The sequence below is a fragment of the Psammomys obesus genome, unplaced genomic scaffold (assembly GCF_907164565.1).
Source record: "Psammomys obesus unplaced genomic scaffold, mPsaObe1.curated_primary_1811, whole genome shotgun sequence".
Lineage (NCBI taxonomy): Eukaryota > Metazoa > Chordata > Mammalia > Rodentia > Muridae > Psammomys > Psammomys obesus.
The window spans coordinates 43,063,359-43,086,785 of record NW_026592118.1 but is presented as its reverse complement, the minus strand read 5'-3'; the positions used below and the strand labels follow the sequence as shown (position 1 = coordinate 43,086,785).

At 40.2% G+C, this 23,427-nt stretch overlaps 1 protein-coding gene across 2 annotated transcripts in view; it reads left to right on the top strand.

Moving 5' to 3' along the window:
- The window catches only part of Cttnbp2 (cortactin binding protein 2), a 153,762-nt gene extending 131,594 nt beyond the window's left edge, over nt 1-22,168 (top strand). For both annotated transcript variants that reach the window (XM_055612788.1, XM_055612789.1), the window contains 7 exons: nt 3,476-3,654; nt 7,311-7,516; nt 7,844-8,020; nt 10,200-10,263; nt 13,918-14,050; nt 15,246-15,344; nt 21,039-22,168. In XM_055612788.1, coding sequence (XP_055468763.1) covers nt 3,476-3,654; nt 7,311-7,516; nt 7,844-8,020; nt 10,200-10,263; nt 13,918-14,050; nt 15,246-15,344; nt 21,039-21,290 — 1,110 coding nt within the window. In that variant the 3' untranslated portion in view covers nt 21,291-22,168. The remainder of the gene's footprint in view (nt 1-3,475; nt 3,655-7,310; nt 7,517-7,843; nt 8,021-10,199; nt 10,264-13,917; nt 14,051-15,245; nt 15,345-21,038) is intronic.
- Nucleotides 22,169-23,427: the final 1,259 nt, after the last annotated feature.

Below are 23,427 nucleotides of genomic sequence, written 5' to 3'. Positions count from 1 at the left end.
CCAACTACCCAGGATGATGAGGCAGAGGAATCATGACGTAAAGTCCAGCTTAAGCTAAAGAGTAAATTCATAGGCATTTATATATATATATATATATATATATATATATATATATATATATATATATATATATATATATATGATTTACTTATTTATTTGATGTAAATGAGTACTCTGTTTTCATGCACACCAGAAGAGGGAATCAGATTTCATTACAGATGGTTGTGAGCCTCCTTGCTGTTGCTGGGAATTGAACTCAGGACCTCTGGAAGAGCAACCAGTGAGTGCTCTTAACCACTGAGCCATTTTTCCAGCCCCAATTCATGGCTGTTCTGAGTACTTAGTGAGACCTTGTCTCAAAATAATAAAAACGAAAGTGGCCAGGTTCAGTAACTGAGCCCTTGTGTGGGACGCAAGAGAACACACGTACACAGAGACAGACAGACAGACACACACACACACACACACACACACACACACACACACACACACACAGATGAGCTCTAACTGGCATGACTGAGATGCATCAGAAGGATGTTTCCCACATATTCAGTAAAACTCCGCCACTGGCTTGGTGCTGTGAAATGAATGGGACCTCGATCACCCTCACAAAGCTCATGTTCTTAGAGGAGAGTCTTAAGAAGCCACCACCTTTGTCAGGTGATGGGACCTGACATTATGGTGGATAATTTTTAATTCATAGAGTTCTTTTAATACATAGCTTTATATGTTTTAAATATAAATATAAAGCAATGTATTTAAAAAATGCACTCAAAGCACGGAAATCCCACCTATCCAGATGGCTTCAGGTTGAAATGCCCTAACTCTGTTGCTTTAAGGAACATTTTAAGTTAGTAATTAAATTTTCTTTAAAAATGTATTTGGCCCTAAAGACTTCAAGAATTTTTACAACCTTACAAACAAATCTTTCTAAAGACTCAATTAATGCATAAATTAAGATTATAAATCCTGTAATTCAAATGCTTTCCCAATTCTTGTACTCTTTATAGAGAGTAAAATTATATTTTAGCCACACACCAAAAACTCAGTTGCTACTGTGAAGTGGCAGCATTCATTTCAGCCAAAGAGCTGGATGAGGAACAATGATCTGGGCTCTGATTTTTCTGGATAAAATCTTTTACTTCCCAGTAGGTTAAGCTGGCAGGAGAGCAAGCCCCAGGAATCCATCTGGCTGCAGCTCCCCAGTGCTGAGCTTATGAGCCCATGCCACCACACCCATCTTTCTTATGTGGGTCTGGGGATCAAACTGATGTCTTCATGCTTGGCAAGCATGTAACCCAGGCTGTGCCTGGGAATATCAGCAATCATTGCCCACCTTCTCTGTTCCAGGATACTATTTCTGCCTCTCCAGCTAGCAGGTACCCTTTTCATCCTGTGAGAGATTGGCTTAGGCCCCACCGCATTTCTTAGGTTTCCTGACTTCACTGTACTGAGGCAATTCTTCTTTTGAATAATGATACACAAAGCTTGAATCTGTACTTAAAGATGGTTGGGTTGGAAGGGATCCTGGGTTAATGAGCCTGGCCCAGATAATTTACTTAACAGACGGTGAAAGGTATCATCAATTACCAAGGGAGGGTATTTAGAGTGCCTGATGTGTGGTTTGGTTGGCTATCCTCCTTCACGCTTCCCAGTCCTTGGAACTGATTGATGGCTGACTCGGCATTAGCTCAGGACACACCTTTTATTTGTTCTACTCTGTAGTTCGTGAGCTTCACAGTACACCAAGGTCTAGCCTAATGGCAAAGTGTGGAGCTAGTGTGAAGAGGCCTGGAATCAATCCCTCGCACAAAAATAAAACAATTAGGCCTGACTTCACAATATTTTGCTTTCCTTAAAAGTGGTAAGTGCTGCTTAGAAACAGGAGAAATACAAATACAAATACAAATACAAATACAAATACAAATACAAATACAAATACAAATATGCAATAACTATAAGACCAGTGTATCAGAAAGACCCTTGACAGGAACATTTGCCTTTAATGTACTGTCAAATGATAATCACTGTTTCCCTAACAGCCATTTCACAGAGAGATGTTTTTTATATGTGTCATCTACACTTTGGAGAGTTAGGCACACACCTGTTTCTTCAGCTCATAAGAGAAGGCCATTTCCACTCTCCTTTCAGAAATTATGTTTCTTGATGAGGATATGTATATATTAGTGGGATCTTGGCAAGCAGTTCATTGAATAGTCCTTAAAAGGTTTTAAAAACCTCCCTGTCCCTGTGGGAGTGGGGGTAGGGGTGGGATGGTTTTCATAGGGCCTCTGCCCTACTCCCCCTTGCTAGCCTGTGGTCCTAAGAAACCCTTCCAGTCCCCCTTGTCCTCCCACAGTTAAGTCTGGTCCCTCATTGCTTACTCCTGGTTGAGAACAGGGAACATAGCTTTAGCAGAGGTCAGCAACAGCGCTAAACGTTAGGAGGAAAAAGGCTGCCTGTATGTAGCATAGTAATCATCAGTAACATTAAAAAATACATATTTTTTGAAGCCAGGCATGATGGTACATGCCTGTAATCCTAGAACTCAGGGAGGTAGAGGTAGAGGCTGGATCTTCGTGAGTTTGAGGCCAGCCTGGTCTACAAAGCAAGTCCAGGACAGCCAAGGCTACACAGGGAAACCCTGTATTGAAAAACAAAACAAAAAATAATAGATTTTCTTTTATGTGTGTGGGTGTTTTGCCTGTATGCGTACAGTTTCTGAGGAGGCCCCAAGAGGGTCCCATGAGACTGGAGTTACAGACAATTGTGAGTGGCCATGTGGGTGCTGGGAATGAAACCCAGGTCTTCTGTGAGAGCAGCCAGTGCTCTTAACCGCTGACCCATCTCTCCAGCTCAACAACATGTTTTTAAGTGTGATATTATTTCTAGTAGATACTGTGTCCTAACACCATTCTTCTCTGTTAGAAATCGATGTATATAGTTAATCTCTACTTGAAAGTTGCTAAGAGTAGATCATAAATGAATTCGTCATTAAAAGTATTTCCTGCATATGAGTCGATGGGCATACTCAGTAGTATGAACTAATCATTTCACAGCGTGCACACGTTCAAAACATCACATTACACCATAAGTAGAATTATTTCAATTACAGCTTAACATCAGAAAGTAAATAAGCTCAAGCTTGGGCTTTGCCACCTTGTAGCATTGTGACCTTGGGCAGTGTCATCTCTTTGTACCTCATTATTCTGATATGTAAAATAGGGCCAGAATACCCAGGTGGGAGAACTTGTGAAACATGTAATGACTGTGACATGTGAACACACCTACCGTGAGCTACACAAGAAACAGAGTTTGCTTTTACAGAGTCCTCCCGCACCTACCCCAAGCAAAGGTGAGGTCAGATCCGGCTAGATTTGGGTTTTATAGTTTATAGTTTTAATTTGGGACTGTAAAATCAAAATAAAAAGCATTGTGTTTCTAAGCCACAGCCCTGTGTTCCACCCGTCTCTAGTTCAGAGGTCAGCTGCCCCCACCCTGTGATCCTGTGTGTAAGATTGTGGACTGGGCTTTGTCTGTCTGGAGGCAGCTCAACTCCTGTCTGGCCCGCTTGGGTACACCAGAAGCACTTCTTGGACCAAAGTATTTCCTGTCTTGTCCAGTAGTCCCAGGAGATGCCCAAGTGACAGTGAAGTAAGTGCTATTTTTGTTTTTATTTACCTACTAAAAGATAAAGTCACAGTGTGCTTGTCAGCTTTCATTGTCAGCCAGACACAACCTAGACTCATCTGGGAGAAAATCCTTGCCAGAAGAATTACCTAGATGAAGGGGGCCTGTGGGCATGCTTGTGGGGGATTATATTGGCTATTAATTCGTTCAGGAGTCCCCAGCTGACTCTGGGAGTTGCCTTCCCTTGGCAGGTGGTCTTGAACTGTGTAAGAAAGCTAGCTTAGGGAGCTGGAGAGAGAGCTCAACAGCTAAGAACACTTGCTGTTCTTCCAGAGCTGGGTTTCATTCCCAGCATCCACATGGCAGCTCACAACCATCTCGAAGTCTGGTTTCAGGGACCCAGAACTGCTGGCCTCTGTGGGCACCACACACATGTGGTACTCAGAAATACTTGCATGCAAAACACCCACATACACAAAAATAAAATAAATCTTAGGTAGCCGAGCACAAGCCAGTGGACAAATGAGCAGGCAGCCATTTCTCTCTAGTTCCTGCTCCGGTTTTCTGCTGTGACTTCACTCAGTGAGCCTGTGACCCGGAAGAGGAAATAAAGCCTTTCCTCCTCTAAGGTGCTTCAGTCCCATGGCATTTATCACAGTAACAGGAAAAAACAGTAGAAGCATGGCAAATTTCGCATGTTTGCGACTAAGACTGTTGACAAGACTGCTTTTGCCACCTCCTGAACAGAACAGAATGCCAGTTCTGTACGCCTGGCACAGAGTGGCCAGGGCTTGTCTGTTGTATATGTACATCCTAAGTGAGTAACTATATTTGCTAAATCAGTAGTGGTTACTCCCCATGAATATACAAACACACTCTTTCCTGGAGTCATTTAGTACTTGCTGTCCAGCCTCTGGCAAAGTCTCACTTAAGACACTTCAGATACTTAAGGCATACCCTCCCCCAAACTAAGCAAACCCAGCCTTTAAAGGAGTTGACAGACTTCCACCTTCTATGTCTTCCTTTGAAGCAACATACAAGAACTATGCATGTATAAAAGAAGCCTAATGAGATAGAAAAACAAGAGGACCCTGGCTGCTCTTTCAGAGGTCCTGAGTTCAATTCCCAGCACCCACATGGTGACTCACAACTGTCTATATAATGAGATCTGGTGTCCCCTTCTGGTATATATGTAATAAATGAATAAAAGAAATCTTAAAAAAAAAAAAAAAGAAAGAAGGAAAAACAGGAGGAGATGGGAAACAGGAAGTAAATGGTCACCATTCATCTCAGCTTCTGAGCATTCTGGCATCCTGAGCAAAAAGTCTGTTTTGGAAAACAGGAGATAAAGAAAAGACACCGGTGTAATGAGTTAGTTGGGGTAAAGGAAGGAGATAGTAAATAGACACAGCGTTACCTTGATAAACTGAAATCCGTCTTTATGTAAGTGATAATTATTCCAGCATCACAATTAAATGTTGCCAGGTTGGCTTTTTGTTGTTTTGCTTTGACAGCCAGAGGCTCAGCGGTCTTAGGAAGCAATTTCTACCTTTCCCGTGTAGAGTGTAGTCTTTGCACAGGAACTGTGTAGGCATGGAGATCTTATCTTGTTATCAGTCTGACGCCGTGTCGGCTTACTGTGAGAGACACAATGTTGTCACCCACAGCTGGCATGAACCCTGGGCTATATGTTTCCACAGATTTCCCTCTGGTCCTCTGATTGACACGTAGTGACTGCAGTAATGCCAGGTTTGCACTCTAGCTCTGCGTGTTGCCCTCCTCATCCTCCAAAGAGGAATGCTGAACACTTTGTCCACTCTTTTCCTGGAAAGAAAACATGACAGTCTCTCTTGCTGTGCCCTTTACTCTGCAAGAGACATTATCTCGGTTTTTCAAGTCTGGGGAGATAATACAGAAGATGATATGGGATGTGCAGAAATGCCTAAAATTCTCATCTTGACTTTTTTTTTTTCCAACCAAATCTGTCTTTTATACATTCAGCACTCTCTTATAGATAGCTATAATTTTGAATACTAGAATCTTGAGGGCTGAGGGTGTTGTTCAGGCAGGGTGTTTGCTTAGCATATTAAAGGCCAGAGTCCAGGAAGGGAGTGCTTGCCTAGAATACCAAGAGTTTGTCTGTATGTACTATTGTTTTATTTTTTCTTGAATTATTTGAATACTAACATATTGTTACAATATGTAACTTTTTTAAATTTATTTTTTTAATTTATTACAATTTATTCACCTTGTATCCCAGCTGTAGCTCCCTCCCTAATCCTCTCCCAATCCCACCATCCCTTCCTCTTCTCCCACTATGCCCCTTTGCTAGTCCCCTCTGCTAGGTCATCCTCCCCTTCCATCTGACCCTAACCTATCAGGTCTCCTTAGAACTGGCTGCATTGTCTTCCTTTGTGGCCTGGTAGGGCTGCCCCCCTCCCTGCCCTCAGGAGGAGGTGATCCAAGAGCCAGCCACTGAGTTCATGTCAGAGAAAGTCCCTGTTCCCCTTACTAGGCTATCCACTTGGAGGGTAAGCTGCCATGGGCTACATCTGAGCAGGGGTTCTAGGTTATCACCATTCATGGTCTTTGGTTGGAGTATCAGTCTCAGAAAAGACCCCTGTGCCCACTTTTTTAGGGGGGTTCCATTGTCTCCTTATAGAGCTCCTGTCCCCTCAAGGTCACTAGGAGGACCCTGGATAGTATGCTCAATCCTCATTCAGAAAGGCAAATGGTATAGACATCAGAAGAGGGAGAAAACAGAGAACAGGGCAGGAGCCTAGCACAGAGGGCCTCTGAAAGACTCTACCCATCAGGGTATAGAAGCAGATCCTGAGACTCATAGCCAAACTTTGGGCAGAGTGTAGGCAATACATAACTTTTAAGACTGCTGAAATTGTATGCCAGTATCCTATAGTTTTGAAAATGTTTCTATCCTTAGAGACATTGTTTTGTTTCTATATTCTTTAATTATAATTAACAGGTTCTGCTTTTGTTCGTGTTGTGACAGTGACTATGAAACTAGATTTTCATACAGGGCTAGGCAAGTTCTCCAATGCTTGTAACTTGAAAATCGTAGACATTTTACCTAGCACTGATGGCTCCAAATTCAGCCATAGTCCCCATGGCTTACAGCTAAAGTAGAAGAGGTGTACCTGAAGCCACATCTGGATGGCCCAGTTCTCTGCAGGGCTGAGCCATGTGTGCGCACATGTGTAGTGAGAAGCTCCTCCTGCACTGAGCAGACATTTAACTTGTCAGTGATAGATCTCAACACAAATATTAAAATACATGTGTGTCTAATTAATGGGGTGCCAAACAAAGGTAAGCCGTTTAGACACAGATTTTACAGAAACATGATTGCTTCTGATAGATGCCTTCTAATTTGATCTTGTTTCTATATCTTTATCACACATTCATTCATTCTGTAGATACTTCCTATTGCTTCCAGGATTGAGACAGGCATATAAATTATCAGGTTCATCTGAAACACATCTTTCTTGAGATAAATTTAAACTGCTTTGGTACTGGACAATTTTATTTATTATACAACTAATCCCTAGAGGTACCCAACCAAGAGAAAGATGCCAGGTACTTTTCCTCATGGTTTTTAGGCCTGCTTCTTCTGTGAACTTGCATGCGGTTTGTAAGAGGCCTGCCCTTCCTCCCTCTCTTTCAAGGTGGATGTCTAAGCTATGGAATGCTGTCATTGCTCCCAGAGTTCAAGAAGCAATCTTGTCAAGAGCCTCTGTGAACAGACAGCCTGGTGCTGGGCAGACAGCTTCTAAGAAACACCCTAGCCAAGGACAGCAGGCTGTGGTGAAGGCTGCTCTCAGCATCCTGCTTAACAAAGCTGTTCTACATGGCTGTCCGCTTCCCAGGGCAGGTACGTAGGACTGTGCTTGAAAGAACAAATTTACATTCTCTCTATCACTGTTTGGAATTTGTTTTAGTGAGGTATTTCTTTGTCTCCTTGTAACTAGAGAAGTGAATGTTCTGCTCAGAGCATTGCACCAGAACGCCTTCTGTTTTTAATTACTGGCACGTGTCTGAATTCTAGACCTCCAAGTACAGTCTGTGCTCTTCCAGACAATGCCAGCTTGGTTACCGTTAGCAAGCCTATGATTTAAGAATCGGGAGTGTATTTCAGGTTATGCTATGAAGCTGTGTTGTCTCCCCTTCTGTAAGAAAAGTGTGGTTCGTGTTGTTTCAGAGCTAGACCAGCATATAGCAGACTTCAAAGGGGGAAGTTTCCCACTGTCCATAGTTTCAAGTTACAGCAAGAAGAAAGGAGAGAGTGGCGCCTGGAGAAAGGTGAACACCAGTCCTCGCAAGAAACCTGGCCACTTTTCCTCACCCATATGGAACAAGCCAGACCTGAAGCAAGAAGGTAGGGGGTGGGAGGCATACGTGCTCCAGTTCCTGAAGGCAAGTGGGCTTTTTAAAACTGCATTCCGTCAAAGACCCGAGTTGCTCAGCTCACGCTTGCATGGCATGAACTACATAATTGTTTTCCAAAAGACAGCTGGGAGACTTCTACCTGAAAGATAACACTTTTATACTCGAAATAGAAAATTTACCTTCAGCTTGTTAATTGTTATTTTAAAATATAATTTGTTTTCTTGGTCTCCACAATTAAACTTATCAGCTTTACTTTATTTTGCTCTTTTTACATGCATGCCATTCCTTAGCTGAACTTATTCTTAAAAAAAAAATACACTTACAGGTATATTTGATAGCAATGTAAGGCATTCATGAATGATTTGGTTTGAGTATTTTCCTATATGGTATGTGTAGGAAGCTTTAGGTACTGGATAAGGAGCAGGAAAAACAGCCAGAAACTCCTCCTGGAGTTTCAAAGAAATCACTGGCTTGAACAAAATAACTTACCTAAACCACAAACACTGTCACCATATGCTGTAACATTGATGACTAAAATTAGTACAAGGAATAAGGAAGCAAAACTGTGGAAATAAGTCCCTTAGACAACTCAGCTCTGCTGTTAACACATTAATTAAGCCAGGCATGGTGGCACATGCCTTTTAATTCCAGCACTGTGGAGGTGGAGTCAAGCGTGGTCTACATAGTAAGCTCTGGGCCAGCCAGTGAGGGGCGTGGGTTATGTAGTGAGACTCTGTCTCAAAAATGAAAGTTATAATCTCATTGATTCAGATTGCGTGTTCATAGTGTCGTATGATATACATGAGAACATGGACACTTCGGTGAAAGATTGACGGTGCTGCTTTGAGCAGTTCACACTGAATTCGACATAAACATTTCTAAAATCTAGCAACAACTTTTGCACATTCCATGACTCACTGATAAGTGCTTTGGGTTGTTTTAACTTTATAACAATAATTTTCTCAAATAATTACATTGCGTAATTACAATGCTTGATTTTGGTTTCTTCACACAAATGCTGCTTGGTGGGAGAGATTTCGCCTATTGTGTGCGAGTGGCCTAGGACTGAAAGGAAAACATAAGAACCTGTCAGATCACTGTGGAAAGATGCAGGAGAGACCACCCATTTCCGTCTAGACCTAACGAGAAGGCCACTGATACCGTATCACAGACTTCCGTACGACAGTGCCCGCCATGACACTTACACACTACCAATGCCACTAGCAAATGCCACCCTCAGAGGAGAAGATGGGTGACGATCCAGCGCAGTGATCTTTGGGGACCTGCTCTTAGTGAAACATTTTACATCCAGTTTACTTTTCAAAAACTTTTTATTGTGGCTCCGGCATTCAAACCCAGGCTTCGGAGCATGCTGAGCAAGCAGTATGCCAGTAAGCTACATTCCTGCCTAAAATATTCTTTCTAGAAACTTTGTGTCAGCCACATTCACGTGATTTTATGCTCCCCTCAGAAGTAGCTACGTGTTTTAGGATGCTTATAAATAAAATTTGAAGTAATAGAAATCTATCTTTAGTCTAGACAGTGCGGCTTCTTACACATTTCTGACTATAGCCTACGAGGAAATACCCCCCCATCCTGACAAGCGTTTACCCATCTATACCTGACACAAATAAATGTTCTTATGCCAGAATACACACAGTCTGATATTTTCTGTTTTCTTAAGGGGCGCATAATCTGCATATCGGAAGACATTGGTTTTCTTTCCATGGTTCTTTGTATACTAATCCTAATTTCTGAGGATATGTATAGTTACTCAAAGTTAAATTTTTATAGCTACAATGCTGATGATTTTTGCGGCGGTGCATGTAACAGGTAACTCACCAAACCTGCACGTAGCTAGATCATTATCTAACTAAGAGGAGCTCGCTAAAGACCTAAATACAACAGTAGGTCAACTGCTGAGTGGAGGAGCCATGATAACTACAAATGTCAGGTTTCCTAAATTGAGCCTTGGCCTCAGCGTAAATATTCATAAGGAAAACAGTTATACCCCAACCTCCCAACCTCTCCTGTGTTGGCAATGACACCAGAGCCCGGTGCCGCTGAGTGTAGGATCTGTCTTTCTTTTCTTTTCGTTATTTTTTAACAAAGTTCTGAACACACAGTGATAATGGTCTTTTCTATTGAAAATGGCTGTTTTTCAACAGGTATGAGAAATAAGACCCTATCACATCTGAACTGTAACAGGAACAGCTCTCTGTCAAAGCAACCGTAAGTTCCCTTTCACTTTTCACTCGCATCAAAGAAAACTTAAGTTTAATAATTAACCTTAATTATTCTAAGTATTCAGTATACTGCTAACATTATTTTGTGTAGCTATTATAACATTAATATGATTTTGGAGTAATAGATATCATTAGCTGAAAGACAGTGCATCACTAAAAGCTTTAAGCACAATCGTGTTAAGTTCCATAAGTTTAATTTAAAGCCCATTTTGCTTTTAGTTTGTTGAATGAAACTAGAGGAATAGGTTTCATTTAAAAAAAAATAAATCTTATTAGCAACAGAAACACAGAGATAATGATTAAAATATCAAAAATAGGGTTCAGAGGACATCACAATTGTTGCTCTTACTACAGGGTTTGTGTCAAGAGAAACTTTCAACTTATACTACTGGCATTTGATCATCACACAAAGTATAGAATGGGAAAGCCAAGGATTTGGATATTTTATCCTTTTAATGGTAGAATTAGAATGAAAAAGTCACTATAAGCGTGAGTGCTAATGAAATCCATCTACACATTCTAGAATATCACTAGGAATATTATCATCCTTTCCGTGTGAGTTCAGTTGAAGCTCAGTCTTTCAGAGAATATTAAAAGCTTGCATGCATGCATATAATCAGCATGGTCTAACAACTTGGCACATGAATATTAACATATATATTAACTTCAATCTGCTGCTTATCCTGGGTCACTAATTAAAAAGAATTTAAAGTAAACAAAACTAACAAATGGGTTTACCCATCAGCAACATGATCTTGCATCAGATTTAAAAGCTAAATAAAGTATACAAAAAGCATTCAGATAAAGCAAGATTTAAAAATACGAAAGTTAGGAAGTCTGTTTAACAAATCCCAGTTTCCTTAAAATGTTGAGATTAAATTTAAGAAGTTAAAATACTGGTGAAACAATCTAAAAGAATTATAAAAGTAAATATATTTAAACACATAAAATTGCAGATTCAGTAAGTCAAATTCTAGAGTGGTAAGCAGAAGCATAAATTTGAAGGATGAAAAAGATTGACTAGTTACTTAATATTGTAACTGACTTAAATGATCAAAAGATAAGTTAAAATTCATATTGTCAATGCTGTAAATTACTGAGCTGAATAACAAAAGTGAAGAAATGTCTTAAGACAAAGCACAGGACATGGGAGCCGACTCAGCAGTTAGAGTGACTGCTGGAATATTTATATTTATTTTTATTTTTTATTTTAATTTTTTATTAATTACACTTTATTCACTTTATATACCCCCCTTGTAGTTCCCTCCCTCCTCCCCTCCCAATACCTCCCTTTTTCCTCTTCCACGCATGTCCCTCCCCAAGTCCACTGATAGGGGAGGACTTCTTTTCCTTCCCTTCTGATCCTAGTCTCTTAGATCTCATCAGGAGTGGCTGCATTGTCTTCCTCTGTGGCCTGGTAATGCTGCTTCCCCCATCAGGGGGAGTTGATCAAAGAGCAGGCCAATCTGTTCATGTCAGAGACAGTCCCTATTCCCATTACTAGGGAACCTACTTTGATACTGAGCTGCTATGGGCCACATCTGTGCAGGAGTTCTGGGTTATCTCCATGCATGCTGCTTGGTTGGACTATCAGTCTCAAGGAAGACCATGTGCCCAGATTTTTTGGATCTGTTGCTCTCCTTGTGGAGCTCCTTAGGTTTCATTTTTTAAAAAAATCAAAATTGATCATTTAATAAATCTGTATGAAAGTCTTACATTTGTGAACATTTAGAGCACTGGTTCTCAACCTGTGGGTCATGACCCTTTTGGGGACTGAATGATCCTTTCACAGGCCATCATCCATATCAGATATTTACACTACAGTTCACAACAGGAGCAAAATTAGTTGTGAAAGAGCATTGAAAATAATTTTATGGTTAAGGTCACGACAGTATGAAGAATTGTGTCAAAGTGTCCCAGCGTTAGGAAGGTTGAGAACGACTGATTTAGATAATCTTTAGACAGTCTGCAGCTATATATATATTTTTTAATGCTAGGACTTACAGAGGCAGCATTACTTGTTTGCCTGTATCCACTGTGATTACAGTGATCATTTCAGCATATTGCCCTTATGATATTTTTGATGACCTCATCTACAAATAGTTCACCCTATAAAAAAAAAGATTCAGTTAGCTATAGGATGGAAATATTTGGATAGCTGCAAATAAAATACATTATGCACCCTGTTCATAGCATTACAGAAGAGAGGTAAATGAGGCTGCATTTTGTGCCTTTCCTCCAAGACCCTTACATACCAAAGCTTGTGTAATTGTTTCCATAACCCTCAGAAGCAGCTCTAAGAATTTTTTTGTTTTTGGTAGAGTTTTCATTTTTTTTTTAGAAGTAAGGAATGTATTTTTTATTTATTTAAATTTTTATTTTAATTACATTTTATTCGCTTTGTATCCCAGCTGTAGCCCCCTCCCAATCTCCCCCTCCCTCTCTCAGCTCCTCCCATGCCCCTCTCTAAGTTCACTGATAGGGGAGGTCCTTCTCCCCTTTCATCTGACTCTAGCTTATCAGGTCTCATTAGGACTGGCTGCAATGTCCTCCTTCGTGACCTGGTAAGAGAACTCAGGGCTTGAGCTGCTAAGGGAAAACTAATCAGGCTGGCTTTGGCGATATTGCTAGTGCAAGCCAGATTCAAGCTTAAATGAAGTTTTCATTCCACTGAATTACACTAACACACACACACACACACACACACACACACACACACACACACAAAATCCCTGCTTTTAAAAAAAAAAAACTTTTTATAAGAGATTAATTCAGTTATAGAATTTCTCCCTCCCTTCCTTCTAAGCCAGTGGTTTTCAACCTGTGGGTCACAACATCTTTGGAGTTGCGTATCAGCTATCTGGCATATCGTATGTTTACGTAATGATTCATAAAAGTAGGTAAATTATGGTTGTGAAGTAGCAACAACCTAACTTCATGGTTGGGAGTCACTACAGCGTGAGGAACTGTGTTAAACGGTCGTACCATTAGGAAGGTTGAGAACTTTTCCTCTGTACCCCTTCCCACTCTTCTTTGAGTTCATGGCCTGTCTTTTCTTCGGGATTTTTAAATATAACCTGTTCAGTGTGTATAATGTTCTTTCCATGTACGTCTTGCTGTATGTGTGTTGTACTGGTACCACTCTTCACTGGGGAAGACCTCCTCTCTCACTCTCGGCAGTCATTGGCCACCTGCAGTTGGGTCTCTGAAACCTTGCAGGCTTTTCCCTGCTCAATTTGTCTCTTCTATTGGTGTCATCCTTGTTCACCTCACATTTGGGAAGGCATGTTGGTGAAACTTCATGGCTCTAACTTCTCTTCATCTGGCCTGAGAGACAGAAAATAGGAAAAAAAAAAGAGATTGAAATAGTTAATACCTAAGTAGCTCTCTTTGTGGAAAAACAGATGTTATCCTACTGAGAGTTTCTCAGCTGGAAGTTAACACCTTGGGAGAATGTAAGTTAGTGTCTCATCTCCTGGTACAGGGCTGTTGTTGTGCTAGAAGACATTTGTGAGATACTTGGGAGGATACTGAAAATGCTTCTTCATCTCAACATTCAGAAGGTACAGTGTGTAGATTTCTCAACTTGGTAACTGGTTTGTTCTCATTTTGACAAGCTCTCATCTGGTCTTTGTCTTAGGTCCTTAGAGAATGATCTCTCACTGACATTGGCTTTGGACCACAGACTCTCTTTGGGTTCAGATGATGAAGCAGATCTTGTTAAAGAACTCCAGAGTATGTGTTCCAGCAAATCTGAGTCGGATATAAGCAAGGTAATTAGTCCCCAGGGGCAGAGTCATTGGCTCTCTCCAGTGGAGCAATGGGAGGCTGGGAGCCACATTCCAAAACTCATCCCTTAAGTGTAATTTATTATCATGTATCATCATTGATGTTTTGCTTTGCTCAGAATATCTATTTTTTCCAAGCCACTGGACAGTAGGGGCTTTATTCTTCTCTGAGACACCTGATCTTAACATTGTATGTAAATTTTATCAGCCAAAATCAAGTCAACATATATATTTAAGCAGACTATTGATTTGGGGAGGGTTTGTGTGTGATATGGGGGATGAAACCTGGGGCTTTGCACATTAGACAAAAGTTCTACCATTGAGCTGCATCTGTGTCCTCATGTTTTGATACAGATTCTCTGTGGCTCTTGTAGCTTAGGCTACCCTTGAACTCAGTGTGCATCTCCATAAATAGCTTTAAACAAAAGCCTAAATTTTAATTTCTTAGACATTATTATTGCCAATTTTGTACATAGGCTATTGGTAAGAGACAAGCTTCATAGCAGATTCAGGTTATAGACAGAGTTACAACAACATTCTTTACAAATAAGAAAAGGAACGGTCCTGTATAATATGTATTGTCATGGTCTTTAAGCTGTGAAACTTGAGAACCAGATATAGAAACCAGTTACCGGAAATCTCAAAGAAAGCAGTAATGGCATCAGGTCAAACCTGTTTTGGCACTCTAATATCTGTGGTACATTTGACTCAGCTTCCTCCATAGACACTTTTACTTGGAGGGAATCAAAGATAATCACTATGTGCTGAGAATCCAGTGAAAGACTCAACTATTTTAGATGAACAGTTAAACTCTCTAGGAAAACGTAGAAGTGACTGTTTTACTTGACCTTCCTCAAAATGAACTGAAATTCCTATCTACAGGAAAAATGAGGTAATGACACACATAAATTTTTTTTTAACTTGCCAAGTTAATATTTTTTCCTAGAAAGTTCTTCTGCTCTGCATGAGAGAGATCTTTTTATTAGATCGTTTAGCTTTGGTATAAAGAAATGTCCTTTGAGCAGGACAGAGTCTGGAGACATCTTCTCTAGAGGTTTGCAAGGATAGGAAAGCAGGTGTCTGGTGTTCAGTAGCTTTTCTGCGGTGCCATTTAGTGGTGCTTTGAGAGAGCTCCGGTGTAACAGTGGAGGCCTGACTTGGAGAGCTGTGTGTTTTCCAGATTGCCGACTCCAGGGATGACTTAAGAAAGTTTGATAGTTCAAAAACCAACCCTGCGTCTTCAGCACCTGTTAACCTGAAGGTACCAGTGCCACAGAAGGTAAATGGTTTTCTCCCCAAAATGAGAGGGAAAAGGTGTGTTGTGGAACGGACTTCTCAACTCAGCTCTGTAATTTATACTGAGAGGGAAAAAAAAAATAGGAGAAAGTGTATGTGAATCAATTTAGATTTTTAAATGTTTGGGTAATATGCTGACCTAACTGTATTTTCTTTTCTTTTTTTTTTCTTACCATTTAATATTATATTTCAAAATATTGTTTCTATTTTAAGGTCTTTCTTTGTTTTCATTTTAGTTTGACATTTGGCATAAAATTTCTTGCATCTGGTGAATCTCGAGTTAAATACTGCCAGGGCTGAAAGATAACTTAAATATGTTAGACACTTAAAATTTCTAATTTTTCTTTGAGTCATAGTGAGAGACTGTCTTTCAAAATCAAGTCACAAAGGCCAACAGAAGAGCCAAGCTTCATATAGAGTCTGTTAACCCATGTAAGAGTCAGCTTGGCAAGGCACAGCTTGGCCTTCTGGGTGAACAGAAACTATGGATGAAATCTTACCCATCTGTTACTTTGTGAGGATGCAGAGGACCTAGAACCACTCAGTAACACATGGTTTGTATTCAACAGCCCTGCCGAATTGTCATTCAAATCCTGTTCCCATGTATGCCCACAGTTTCCTACAAAGACCTGTGTGTTCAAGGACAGGTGGGCACAGAAAACAGGATCTTTAAAGTGGGCATGATGTGGCTGTTAAAAGACTGATCTGTTTATCTGACAGTCCTGGTTTCTGCTGCCCTGTAGTTTCATTAGATTCCAGTTCTGATTAGTGGTGTTGGTATTAAAAGAAAGGAAATGATCTGAAGTCCCAAATAAAATACATAACATACTATGTAGACCTCCCCCCTGCCAGGGGCAGTTTAACACAGTCCCTGTGTCCTTACTGAGCATTTGGCTTCGAAAATATTTTTGTCCATAGGTTGTCCTTCTGCTATCTTTAAATCCTGTCTATGTGTGATACCTTTCTCTGAGCTTCGGGTGATCCCTGAGAACCATTCCTTAGGATTTATTGTGCGGCATAGATGAAAAGGCCATGAGCATCTTGAGAAATGGAAGAGCAGTGATGAGCAATTTTCCCCAGCACCACTGTTTGTATGAATATATTGGTAATTGGCAGCTGTGAGTATGCCTCTGTGGTAGAGTGCTTTCCTTTCCTAGCACAGATAAGTCCTTGAGTTTAAACTCCTGCACTGAAAAAAAATTGTTAGACAGTGTTGCTTTTTATTTAAATGTCTGTAGAGAAGCCTTATTTTATTATTATAAGCCATTCATCGTCCATAAAAACATGGTATTGAAAATGGCATAAGCTACAGGCATATAGGACAGCTTTGTCTTAGAAGGGAGTTTAAGGTGTCCTTTATCCTATCTGGCCTCTTAAGAACCATGTGGTTTAAATATGCAGTCGCCTGTGAGGTTTGGGGTAGCTGCACCCTGATTTCTTTCTTTTTATAGTGAAGACACTTGGAAGGACTTTTCCCATCTAGAAGATGCTTTTCTTGGGAACTGCCAGCAGAGGGCGAAGTCGCACAGCTGTACGGAAGCTGGCAGAGCCTGTCCTTTCCTATTCCATTTTACAACTCACCTAGCATTTCTTGGTTCCATGCCCAGTTTCTCCTCTTATCAGGAAATCACTCCCTTCAGAGGTGAGAGTGCTCTCGATTAACTGAAATTACTTTCTCCTTCATGGCCAGAAGGCATTCTCCATCAAAAAATGTGCTGCTCCGGCCCCACTGTCACTCCTTGCTGCTCTGACAGTGAAGGACTGTAACTAATCAAAGCAGCAAGACAATTAGATCATCAATAGAAAAGACAAATTTGGTAAATGTTTTCCTACTACTTTGATGACATAAATGCAGACTAATCTTTTGAAAGCAAAAGTTGTCATCTTTGGTGGCACAATGACAATTACTTGAAGATGTTTTTTTTAAATCTTTGCTTCCTGAACTTTGCCCTCTAAATGTCCTGGTGTAATTAGACTGAGGTACAGACAGGACCTGGATTCTCATGCGTAACCAGGCATACTATTCAGAGCTCTAAAATGTAGCTTTAATCCGTCTTTACTTTCCACAGCCCTTCTTTATTCCCAAATACACTTTTAGAAAGTCTGATACAACGTCATCTAACTTTTCTACATGTGCTTGGCCCTCCCTGATGCTCTTTCACTCTTTCTCCTACCTTCTTACCCCTGACACAGTCCTGGGGGAGGGGGGGTAGGTGACATGTCTACCCCCCTTTTAGCACCTAGTGATACCATTGTGTCTTCTTAGCTTCTAGAAAAGTGCTTAGTATTGAATGAATGGCTTGCCTTGATTTAAAAATAGTTTTAGGGTTAAATATTTCAAACAACTGTAGGAAAATAAATTAGTTTTTGTTAGGGGATTGTGTGGGAACCGTGGGAGTTTTAGGCCATGAGGGTGTAAATAATCCTTAAGGTTCCTGCTTGAGGATATTTGGAAAAGATACCTTAAAACTGTGCTTGGCAGCCAGGGTGTGGGGAAAACCATTCCTTCACCCTCTATAAGTATCTTTTCTGATTTGCACACTCACCCCTTGAATTTCTGTGGCCTACACTAAGCCCAAATGAGTCTCCATGTACTTGCCCCCTTCTCATACTTTGAGAAACTGACCCCAAACATATTTTTAGCTGTTTGAAAGAACTTTAAGCAATTTATGTAGTCATTCTGCTTGTCCTTATGATGTGGGCCAAAGGACAGACTTAAAAGTAACACACCACGGGGCTGGAGAAATATCTGAGCGGTTAAGAGCACTGACGGATCTTCCTGGGGACCAGGGTTCAATTCTTAGTACCCATGTGGCAGCTCACAAGTGTCTGACACAGTCACACAGATAGACATACAGACAGGTAAAACACCAATGTACATCAGATAAACACAAACAAGTTATTTTTTTAAGTTTGGGGCCTTGGTATTAACCCAGTACTTTTTACCAGATATAATTCATCAAAAATGGTGAGATTACCATTTGTTATATAATGTAATAATATATGTCGCATATATATTGACATTTTTCCCCTCCTTTTGAGGGAATCCAGGCCCGATGCTAGACAGTGGTATACCACTAAGTAATGTATGAAGTCTACTGTATTTTAGACCAAATTATAAGTTAGGTGTTAGACTTATGTGATAATCATCTCAGTTTCAATGAGTTTATCATCAACATAGAAACACACCTCTGTGGTGTCTGTGAGGGTGTTTCTTGGAAGGCTTAACTAAAAAAAAGAAGACACGAATAGGGGGTGGATGGCTCCCACCCCACATAAGGGAGACCTGGCCTGAATAAAGCAGAGCCCACGGTCACCTCTCTCTGCTACCTGACTAAAAAGCAGCTGTGGTGGTTTGACTAGGTATTGACTGCAAAGATTCACGTGTTTGAATGCTTGGCTCGTGGGGAATGGCACTCTCGGAGGCACTTGTTGGGGGCAGTGTGTCCCTATGGAAGGAGGCTTTGAGGTCTGATACATAACCAAGCCACATTCAGTGACAGTCTCCTTGTGCTGCCTGTGGGTTAAGATATAGCTCTCCTACATCCAATGCACATCCCCTTTGTCTTTCTAAGTGAGGATTGATCATCTTACCCAGGTCTTCTTCCTTGTTTATCTTCTTTAAGTGTACAGATTTCAGTATGTTTATCCTATCTTATAGGTCTAGTACCCACTTATAAGTGAGTTTATACCATGTCTGTCTTTCTCCTTCTGGGATACTTCACTCAGAATGATCTTTTCTAGATCCCACCACTTGCCTGCAAATTTCATGATTTCCTCATTTTTGATTGCTGAGTAGTATTCCATTGTGTAAAAGTACCACAATTTCTGTATCCATTCCTCCGTTGATGGACGTCTGGGTTGTTTCCAGGTTCTGGCTATTACAAATAAAGCTGCTACGAACATGGTTGAGCAAATGTCCTTGTTGTGTACTTGAGCAACTTTTGGATTTATGCCTAGGAGTGGTGTGTGGATAGCTCAACCCTCTTCCCAAGCTTGCTTTGCAGTTCATTGTTCAAAAACAACAGAACGCAGCTGTTCAGTGATTCCCTAAAGAGCGAACTTGTCTGAAAGAAAGCTCTATCTTACCCAAGTCACACTTTTGCAGCCTGGCCTTCATTCCCCTATGGATCCACATGCTCTAGACCTCATATTACCTTGTCACCGCTTTTCATTCATTAGGAAAGTGTTAAAAGTTCCAGACAAAGGATATCAGAGTTGCTCATGCCTGGCTCAGCATTCTGAAATAGCTGGCTCTGAAGATGTGGCACCAGTAGATCTCACTTCAGTGATTTAGGGATGGTTCAGTGGTCATGTGGAGAGATTATTAGGACTCTAATAAGGCATAAATGGAGGGGAAAGGAGATTTGACATGGACTTAAGAAAAGGCCTTTAGTGACATATTTAAGGACATGCCTAGGCATTTGGGACTGCAGAAGTTAACAAGTACTTTAACCCCTCCCCCCCACACACACATACATTTCTTTCTCTACCAACGGTCTCAGAGCTTTGCACAATTTAATACAGTACAGGCCAACGGACCTCAAATGAACTTAGGGGAACATTGGGATGTTTCCAATTTCCTCGTTCTGACTGTATGGATACTCTCAACCATCAGATTCCTCATGGGGAGAATGGGAGGTGTTCACCAGGTAATTACAGTGGCTCTGCAACACTAAAACATTAGACCAGAGTATGACCATGTAGAGAAAATCTTGAGCAACCTGGCCACAGAACTGCTGAGCAGGAGCCTCGCTTTGTGAGAATGTACAGTCCAGTAGAGCAGGATAGTTTTATGTTCTTTGCTGTGTTCAAAACAACTAGGACAGTGTTATCTTTTAGCAAAGTCTTAAAATCCATTTGCTGAAATATAAAAACACGTAACTTATCCAAGGTCACTGCCTAGAAAGTACTTGGTTGCTGGTTTTGCTCTTTGTCACAGATACCTAAGAGAAATTATCTAAAGGGTGAACACTATATTTTGGCTCGTGGTTTCAGCATTTACAATCCATGGCTAACAGGTTCTTCTGTTTCTGGGCCTGCGGTAAAACAGAACACCATGATAGTCAAGAAGCACAGAAGAGACAGAGGTCCTACACGGTACAAAAAGAAAACTGATTCCCACAAGCTGTCCCCTGACATTCACTCATACGCACATAAATGTAAATAAAATGTTAAACACAAATACTCACCCTCAAATTACCTACTTCGTGCAAGGAGGCTCCGCCTATAGCTCACATCACTTCCCAATAAGGCCATCGAGTTACAAACCCATTGGTCTTGTTGTGTCAGAATGTTTGTGAGCTAGTACCTATCAATGATCAGCTCCATCAGCTAGTAGCCAAGCCTTGAACACACGAGCCTTTGGTGAAGACATACTCTATCTAGACTATAAGAGTTGAGCTTGTCCAGTTTGATGTTCCTAGGTATGAAATTCCTGTTGATACAGAGACTTAAGGGTCTCTGGCTTTTGCCTTCCTTATACTGGCAAATATTTATTTGAGAGTATGGTGTCTCACAAAAATCAAGCAGAAGGTCTACTGTAGTCTGTTGTTAGCTTCTCCCCACACAGGGAGCAACTCCTGCAAATTTGCTCAGGAACAAAGGGGAGAAGGAGGGGAAGTGACAGCTGAGTTGGGCAGCTCTGATAAACCTGTTGGTTTCTCCTTTCTTGCAGGAAGCCAGTCCTCTCAGCAGCCATCAAACTACTGAATGCAGCAATAGTAAATCAAAGACTGAGTTGGGTGTCTCAAGAGTTAAATCTTTTCTTCCTGTTCCTAGAAGTAAAGTCGCCCAGTGTTCCCAGAACACGAAAAGAAGCAGCAGCAGCAGTAATACAAGGCAACTAGAAATCAATAACAATAACAACTCCAAAGAAGAGAATTGGAACTTAGACCAACCTGAACATGTAGAAAAACCTAACAAATAGGCCTGCCTACAACAACACGATCACCTTAACTTCTTTTGTATATTTCATTCAGAAACCAAGAATAAGAAGATGTAAATACCTTCAAATGAATAAAAACATCTTCCTGTAATATAAAGGATGAGTGCGGGACCACTATTCAGTTTTTTGTAAAGAATGTATTTATAACCTAACATTTTTCTGTTAATTCTGTAAGACTAAACTTCAATCCCATGAAGTTGTGTCAACTTTCCAAGTAGTTTTATAATATAAACATTGTAACAGTTTTAATCATGATGTTCAGGGGTATTAAAACAGAAATGTCTGTGTACTGTATATTGGTATCTGTACATATGTACATATATGTATATTTACAGAAGTTGCATACATGTGTCCAAGGTTGACGTAGATAAAATAGACCATTTTGAATGGAGATGATAATTTTATGTTCACCTGATGGGTAATGACTTGAACGGGGCAATAACAAAAACATTTCTAAACAGTCATTTTCCATTAAAAGCCATATGAAGTATTTTGCCTGTTAAAATTCTAGTTTTACATTCTGAATCTTTTAGTGGTTACAATGCCATCTGGTTGCGTCATGTATATATATTTACGCTTTGGAGTTTGCATTATGACTTGTAAAATATGAAATTATAATGCAATAAAAGTGTTATCTTTCTTATAAAACTTTTGTACCTAAGTGGATATAAAAGTTACCTGCATAAAGAAAGACGTCAATAAATGATTTTGGAGTTAACTCCATCAGTATATTTCTAATAGCACACTGATAATAAAGCTAATATTTTCTAGAAGTGTGTCTTCTAAAATCAATGATGAAATAATTTATCCAGTTCACAGTTAAGATACTTTGACACCAAATAAAATTTTGAATTGGTGAAGTTATTTTGCTGTATTTTCCTATCTGTAGCTGCTCTTGGTTACTTATTCATATAACTGGAAGGCAGGCGGCATAATGTTCCATCCCAGAATGCCACAAAACTTATCCTGCATGCTGCTGTTTCATTAGCTTTCCACACACCAACTTTCCCCTTACAATACAGTGTTAGATAACACAAACAAACAGAGCTCCAACTTTCAAACAAATACAATTTTCAAATGAAGAATTTACTTGTCTATTGAAAACTCTTTGAGGTGTCAGGGTAGTTATGTCCGTTAAGCACACTTATATCGATACCGTTTTAAACTTCTTTAACAACAACAACAATAAATTTGCAAATGTTAGGGGACGATATAGTGACAGTTGTATCACGTGGAATGAAGGAGAAGACCTTTCCCTTAGTGCCAAATGTGTCAGCATTCTTTCTGGGCTTTCTCTCCTCCAGGCAATCATGGGGGTGGGGGGAAGCAGTGCCAACCTCATATACAGGAAAAGGTGTGAGTGAGAGAACGAAAGCAAAGGTCAAAGAGTGGAAGGAGAGGGACTAGGAAGTGGGCCTAGACTTGAACACAATAACTATGTTGAACTGGACTCAAATTCAGCATGCCAGGTAGTATTTGATACTCACAAATGTTTTCATTGAAAAGGAGCTAATCCTGGGAGCAAGACAATGTAATCAAAGACAAAAGGTGAGAAAACAAAATCAAACTTGAGAAACACGGATGTGACCTGTAGTTACTGATCCATCTGCTTTGTTTTGTCAAATTCAACGTGTACGCTCTCTAACTGGATGGCAGACAGTACAATGTCTAAAAAGAGCATTTCAATGAAGGGTTTTCAAAGTACAAGTTGAAACCTACTTAATAGGTCATGATATTTAACAAACCATAACTCATTTAAAAATAAAAAAACAGAACTTAATAGAATTGTAAATGTCAAGGTCACAACAATAAAAAAAAAACTGTGAAGCATTTATCCAGTATGTGGATTATGAATGCATACCCATGTAAGTTAAATTATGATTGTGGGTCATGGTACTAAATGTTTAAATGTCAGTAAAATATAAAGGAACATGGTGGAACCTAATTTTAAGAGTGGGTCTGCAATCAGCTAGATATGGTCATATGGTAAATGACCTTGTGGCTGAATTAGGCACTGCTGTTTATTAAAAGCTGCTGTGGCCAAAGGTTACTTAAGTTGTACCAAAATGAGGATCACAACAGCCATGAAAACTATTACATGAGAGCACAGTAAAGCATT